At 34.0% G+C, this 6,691-nt stretch overlaps 1 protein-coding gene across 1 annotated transcript in view; it reads right to left on the bottom strand.

The window, feature by feature from the left end:
• Window positions 1–6,691, bottom strand: part of LOC110033596 (DNA mismatch repair protein MSH1, mitochondrial) — a 158,333-nt gene that overhangs the window by 84,755 nt on the left and 66,887 nt on the right. Inside the window, 3 exon segments of the mRNA XM_020737633.1 lie at window positions 2,683–2,741; window positions 5,298–5,373; window positions 5,468–5,573. Coding sequence (XP_020593292.1) covers window positions 2,683–2,741; window positions 5,298–5,373; window positions 5,468–5,573 — 241 coding nt within the window.

Here is a 6,691-nt window from a genome sequence, read left to right as displayed (position 1 = left end):
CTCTTTCTGATAACATCTATAGGTGGGTGCCCCCACTGAAATTTTTCAATAAGAGCAAACTTGAATTTTTTCGTCATGGTAGAAATTTTTTAGTCAGAGAAAAAACTATTGTTTTTCGACCTTTCCTACTTCTCTTCTTAACCAAAGGGCAATCATCTATACCATCGCGACAATACCACCGCATAAGGAGAATACCACCGCAGACTCCACCTGAGGGTTACCCACGACGTGGGCAAAGGAGGCCTTTCTCGGTTCAACCAAAGAAGAAGGAATAGCCATCAGAGCAAGGGGAGGTGTCGGTGATCACCTGCAGCGAGAAGCGAACAAAACGACAGTGTGTCGGGAAGCACGGTGTCAGGCCGGAAAGAAGCACGGGCGCAGACGGTCGAAACGAAGAAACGTCAAAGCAGAAGGTCGAAACAAATAGAAAGAAATGTCGAGCGCAGAAGCAGGTGTGCAGAATCTGCGACCGATGATGCCGACGCAAACGCAGATGGGAGCCAAGGAGACAACAAATAGAAAGAAATGTCGAGCGCAGAAGCAGGTGCGCAGAATCTGCGACCGACGATGCCGACGCAAACGCAGACGGGAGCCAAGGAGACAAGTTGCGAACCCCTCTCCTTCGAGTGGTAGAATCAAATGCGAAGGAAATCTCCATTGTAAGCCCTAACAGAACTCTAGCTTCTGTTTATCTATAAAATTAGGATCATATAAAGTAAATAATGAAAAGTTAATACTTACATAATGTAATGTTACTGGTTTATAAATTTAATAATTTATTTTAAAGTTTTGTAATATAAATATTAGGATAGATTTCTGTTTTGAAAGAGCCAACATCAAGGCAAATCCTATCAAATTAAGCATCATTGAGGTGAGCACTCGTACTTTTAATCTATATTAATAATTTATTTTTTCTCAACAATTTTGCAACTAATGATAGTTGCACATATTTTATTCTTATTGAAATATTTTTCTTTCCTTATCAGTCATATTGTTATGAATATTTGTAGATATCTAATCTCATGCATTTGGTGTATGTTTTATATAGTATACTAAATTTAATGTGATGAATACATGAATGATATGTTTATGTTGACTGTTTGTATGTGCATGACTGACTATTATGGAGTCACCCCTTGAACATTAAAATACTCGTCCCCGTAAGAAAAAAAGGATATTGATATTGATTTATTTTAATTGACAAAATTTTTAGACGGTGCTCCTGTGACGGTTATACAGATATATAATGATATTCGCATGCTATTGATATAGTAAAGTTCTTTGAATAGCATCAAATATTTTTATTAATTTTTTAAAAAGTTGATTAACATGTATTGCTTCTTTTTCTCTTGTATTACTGTAATTTAAAAGTATGAATATTCACTGGCATTGTTTAGTTCACTGTTATTTTAAATTAATACTTCATTTAATTAGGTAATTTAAAATATGAGCGATAAAAGAGAAAAAGTGTATAGAATACACGGGCAACCAATAATAAGGCAAAGTTAAATATATTATTTTAATTTATTTTGATTAGTGGTTCATTCATCTCTTAAATAGCAATTGAATATAGTAAATTTAATTCACGTCGTCCAACCGTCTGTTCTCGCTTTGGCTAATTTGGTCGAGTCGTGACGATGACATTATGGAATTCCCCTTATTCTTTTACTTAAATTATGAATTTATTCACATTTACTATAAAAAAAGAGAGAAGAATAGTAGCTAGTAAGCTCAAAAAATTTCAATGAATTTTTTAGTTGGCAACAAAAGGGAGTAGCTGACTGCTTTGATTTTCTGCATTGTTTTAAAACCTGGATTGGACCAGCCAGTTCGACCATAAACGGGTCACTAATCTGGTTAAGCTCTTCAAAACTCCCATTTCTGAAGTGAACCGCACAAGGAGGGCGAACATTCTGATTTATGAGAATCACCCGATTAGGCATAAGACGAGATCTGACAATTATGGAGTTGTGGTTTTATGTAAAGCTTAATAATCCCGTTAAGATAAATCCCTAGCATCCCGTCCCAGTAGCTTGCTCAATTGACTTTAATTTTCGAGTGATGCATTGCTAAATTTGATTGATCAAAAAGAAAGCCTCTCTCTCTCTCTCTCTCTCTCTCTCTCTCTCCATCAAAGAAAAACAACCGATGGGTAAGGGAAAAAAAGTATGTCGAGACCCTAGATACAGTTAATCCCTTGCTGCATGGAACTACTCATTTTAGACCTATTAGCCTTGATAATTTGCAATTGCGGAAGAAGAATTAAATCAAAAACGCAACATGGATTCCTAAAACTAACCAAGAAATCCAGGAAAGTTGCTATATCCATGAACATGATGTAGAATGTGAAAAAAATAAAGAAATCCGAAAAGAAAGTAAAATAAACTACATGAAAATTGGTACCTCTACAGCATGGTAGTAGAAGATGAGAAAATTCAGTTGAAGGTACACTACATGGAAGAACCTTTCAATGAGTTGAATTCTAGATAAGCTGCTCATACAAATTAAACTTTGTTTGAACACTTCTCTAGGATACCAACGGAAGACGCATTTAGGTAAATCATCACTTGCATTTATCGCTAATAAACATACATGATGCATGCCAGGTAAAATTAATATTTGAAATATAAAGAGCTGGAAATTTTTTTGGTTCATCTTAAAAATAAATTTAATACAATTCACCTTGAATTGCTGATGCAATCTCATACGTTGGAGGATTAAGGAGGAGATCTTTGATATACCTAAAATATGTAGGTTCAAAAAGTTAATAGATTGAAAATTTTGAACATATAAGAAAAACTTCAATAACAATAGTGCTTATAATGGAAATCAACCTGACGCACTTGGCAATAATTTTAAAATACAAAGAAAAAAAATACATTTAGTAAAGTAGCCTCAAGTAAAAATTAAATCATAGAGGACAGATAACATAATCATTTCAAGATTAATGTATTTTCTGAGATGAAAAGAGCAGGATGGAAGTAAAACAACAGAAATTTCAAATTGTACTGTTCTTGGTTACTTGCACAATGACTTAAAAGTAGGGCTCAACTGGACTGACCCAGACAATTTGTTATTTGAAACTAAATAATTCCAATATTACCAGACAAAGCCAACAAACCCAAATAATATGGACGAGATTTGAGATACAGAAGTTGTCAAAAGTTTTAAGGTTTATCTGAGCTGGTCTGATTAAGTCCGGATAATCCCTAATTGCACATCTTCACAAATTTGCATTGCAAGTTCGTATATTTAATCCCACAACAACTTACTACCTCGGTCCAGAAACACACATTCCATGTTTTTCCTCACCAGAAACTTACCAGATGACTGATAATAGCTAATTAGTCGGCGAATTATGTTCATAATACTATATGACTACTATATGGTACAGAGAAACTGATGGACCCTAAATTACACCTCTCCTCAATCATGTTGTATAATAAAGTCGGTTATCTTTATGATAATACTCGAGACCCCAAAATTGTATCAATATCATCATCATCATTGGCCGTATTCCAACTAATTAGGGTGAGCTTAATGAGTTCTCATTTGTTATACACTTTGCTAATTATTGCGTGAGATATTAAAGCTATATAAATTTTTCTGAAGTTCTATCCACGTACGTCTACAACTTTTCATCCAAATTATTTGCACTAATTTTATCATCTCATTTGATAGGTACATCTTTGTTATTCATATAACACAAAATTATGTGATAGTTCCAAAAAATAAAAGAATACTTCCCCATAAATCAGCTACATATTATTGATCCTAAACTACAAAACAAGAAAAGGAAGAATTCCTCAACTAAGGATGTGTATGTCAACCCCAAGCACTCCTAGTTGAGCTCGATTTAGTAAAATAAAATAGCTCAAACTCAAAAAAAATCATCATTGAATGCTCATAACACCATGAAAAAAAGGCTAAGATATATAAGTCTGGATGGTGAAAATGAAGATAGCTGGTTAACCATAGAGACAATAATGGTAATGTTTCAAGTAAATCGAGCTCAATGACTAATTCGATCAAAGACATAATCTCAAGTTTCAAAATTAGAGGAACATGACAAAAACACAATGATAAATGAAATTAAAAAAGAAAGTTATATCATGTATTATTAAATTATAGACCATAAATAATATGTTTAAATAAATGTATGTAACTACTTAAAGATAGGTATAATTTTATAATGGAAGATTTCATAATTTTTCGATCATTAAAATATAATGATATGAAGGTAGCAGGGGGCATTTTTGGTGGGGATTAATAGCTAGAAATAAATTTGAATTTTTAGCTTAATATCTTTTAAGAACCGGAGAAAATCATATCCTCTTATTTCTTAATTGTAAAATTATAACTCTTCTCTTTATATAATAAAAAACGGATATGGCAAGCTTAACTATAAAATATATAGCTTAACAAAAATAAAATAACTCAACAAGGAAAGAAATATAACATAGAGAAAATAAAACTAAAATAGGATACAGGGTACTATTGGTAGAGCTCAAGGTGGACCAAGGAGCTCAAATGAAGTTTTGGTAGGACAACAAGTCAGCAATCAGCATTGCCAACAACCCGGTGTAGCACGAAAGAACCAAGCATGTGGAGGTTGATAGGTTCTTCAATAAGGAGAGTTGAATGGTGGACTATTAGAGATAAGTCATGTAGCTACTGGAGAGCAAGTAACTAATTGACTCACCAAGGGACTTAGCTCATTACTAGGTTGTGTGAAAAGATGGGCTTAGTGGATATCTTTTACCCATCTTGAGAGGGAGTGTTGATGATTGTATCTAGTTTAGGGTCCTATTGAGTAATAGAGAATATAGAGAAGTCTAGGGACTTTTGTGCGAGAATGTAAAGGATCTACATAAGCCCAAGTCATTAATCAATAAACAAGAGTTTTTTCTTTACAAAACTATTATTATTATGAATCAAAAAGCTGGTCAGCAAATGAAGCTTAGTGCAAAGCTGATCAACCATCAAACCTGGACTATTTAGAAGAAATTCAAATATGATATGAACATCAAAATTTTAAAAGACAAAACAGATTTTATCTACTTCATTTGTTCACTGATATAGTTGTTATAACAAAGACAAATCACAGAACTCAAAATATACTGTCCAAAATAAATTACCAAAAGTTCCAATAAAGGATCAAGTAAAAACAATGGTCAGCAATAAAAAGAAAATCAGAAAGAAAAATTTTTCTTCCCTATTTTACATCGTGGAAAAAGAAGTTTTATTTCACTTCAATGCAAAGCGTGAAATCAAACAATGATACAATCTCAACTTACAAGGCTGGAAGACCGAAACTGTTTGATGGGAGCAACACTTTCAACAAACCAGGTATCCCCTCAGTTTGAATAACCCCTATGGAGCGGTAAATATTCGAGTTAAGAAGTTTGAAAAATCTACAATATCAATGGTTAATTCATAATAATTAAAGAATGATGACAGATCTGACCGATTTGAGTAGCCGTTCCAAGATATAAGGGTTTTGGCCTCTTCTCAGAACAGAAGGTGACATTTCGAAATGATATGCCTTCATCAAGTCCGTATATTTCCCTCACCTAAAGAAAATTTCAGTAATACAGGCTGAAATTTTAATGGAAGTCTAATAATGACAGCTTTTAAAACAAAAAAAAAATGAATAAACAATTTTAATTAACTGCTAATGGGAATACATATGATTAATAACACAATGGAAAGTGAAGCAAGTTTGACGCTAATGGTAAAGTTCCACCGTAGCTGCCATTGTTAGTGTCATGGATCAGGTCGATCACACTTCCATCCTTCATCATTCCAAAAATAACACCAGGATCAATTTTATTGAAAGAAAAACACTTTGGCACTTAAATTTTGGACTCTACAACTCCAAATGGCCATCAGAACGATGGACAAAAATAGTTACTTTATTGCATACATCTCAAGTAAAAACAGCATATCTTCTCAGCATTGCCATAGGAAAACCCGTTCCTTCAATTACTACCAATCAAACTAAATTATCCTATCGCATTGGAGAGGTAATCAGTTTCTTCAACACATCAACAATAAAGAAAGAATTCTTGGTTGGAAGAGCAGTTGCAATCTGAAGCCTATTCTTCGAATATTGCATTTACATTACTATAAAATAAAAGATATAAAAAATAGTGCAAAGGGGACTTAACTCGACAAAACATGGGCCCGATCAAAATGAACAAAATGAAAAAGAAAGTGTGTGTTATCCACATTCCTAACAAAAAAGCTATCATCTATGGCCCTGTGGGCACAAGTATAATCAACTATTATCTTTTATCTATGTGATGAAAAAGCATTTGCTTGAACAAAGTAAAAAAAGAGAGGTCTACTGCATCTTGTGGTTGCAGCTTCCAAAAATTGGCAGTTTTGGAAAGTTGAAAAGAGGAAACGATTTTTCGGTTGTCACTTTTGAAAATAATACCTTTTGACTTCATACATCCAAGGCTCCAAAAAGTGTTTGATAAAAAAAAAAATTATAAGTTCAACCTTGGCGATATCCCAATGCTCCATTGGCAGCCCAGCCGAAAGAATAAGTTCACCCTTTTCATCTCTAATAACAATCCCAATGCCACCTATATAGGAAGGGAGAGAGGCCCGTCCACACTGATTTTCAGCCAACAGAAAGGGGTGAAGATCGCGGGGCTTGCGGAGGCGGGGGCGGAGGCGGAGG

This window comes from Phalaenopsis equestris, unplaced genomic scaffold (genome assembly GCF_001263595.1).
Source record: "Phalaenopsis equestris unplaced genomic scaffold, ASM126359v1 Scaffold001231, whole genome shotgun sequence".
NCBI lineage: Eukaryota > Viridiplantae > Streptophyta > Magnoliopsida > Asparagales > Orchidaceae > Phalaenopsis > Phalaenopsis equestris.
Note: the sequence above shows the minus strand (reverse complement) of the source record. Positions and strands in the feature narration are given on the sequence as shown.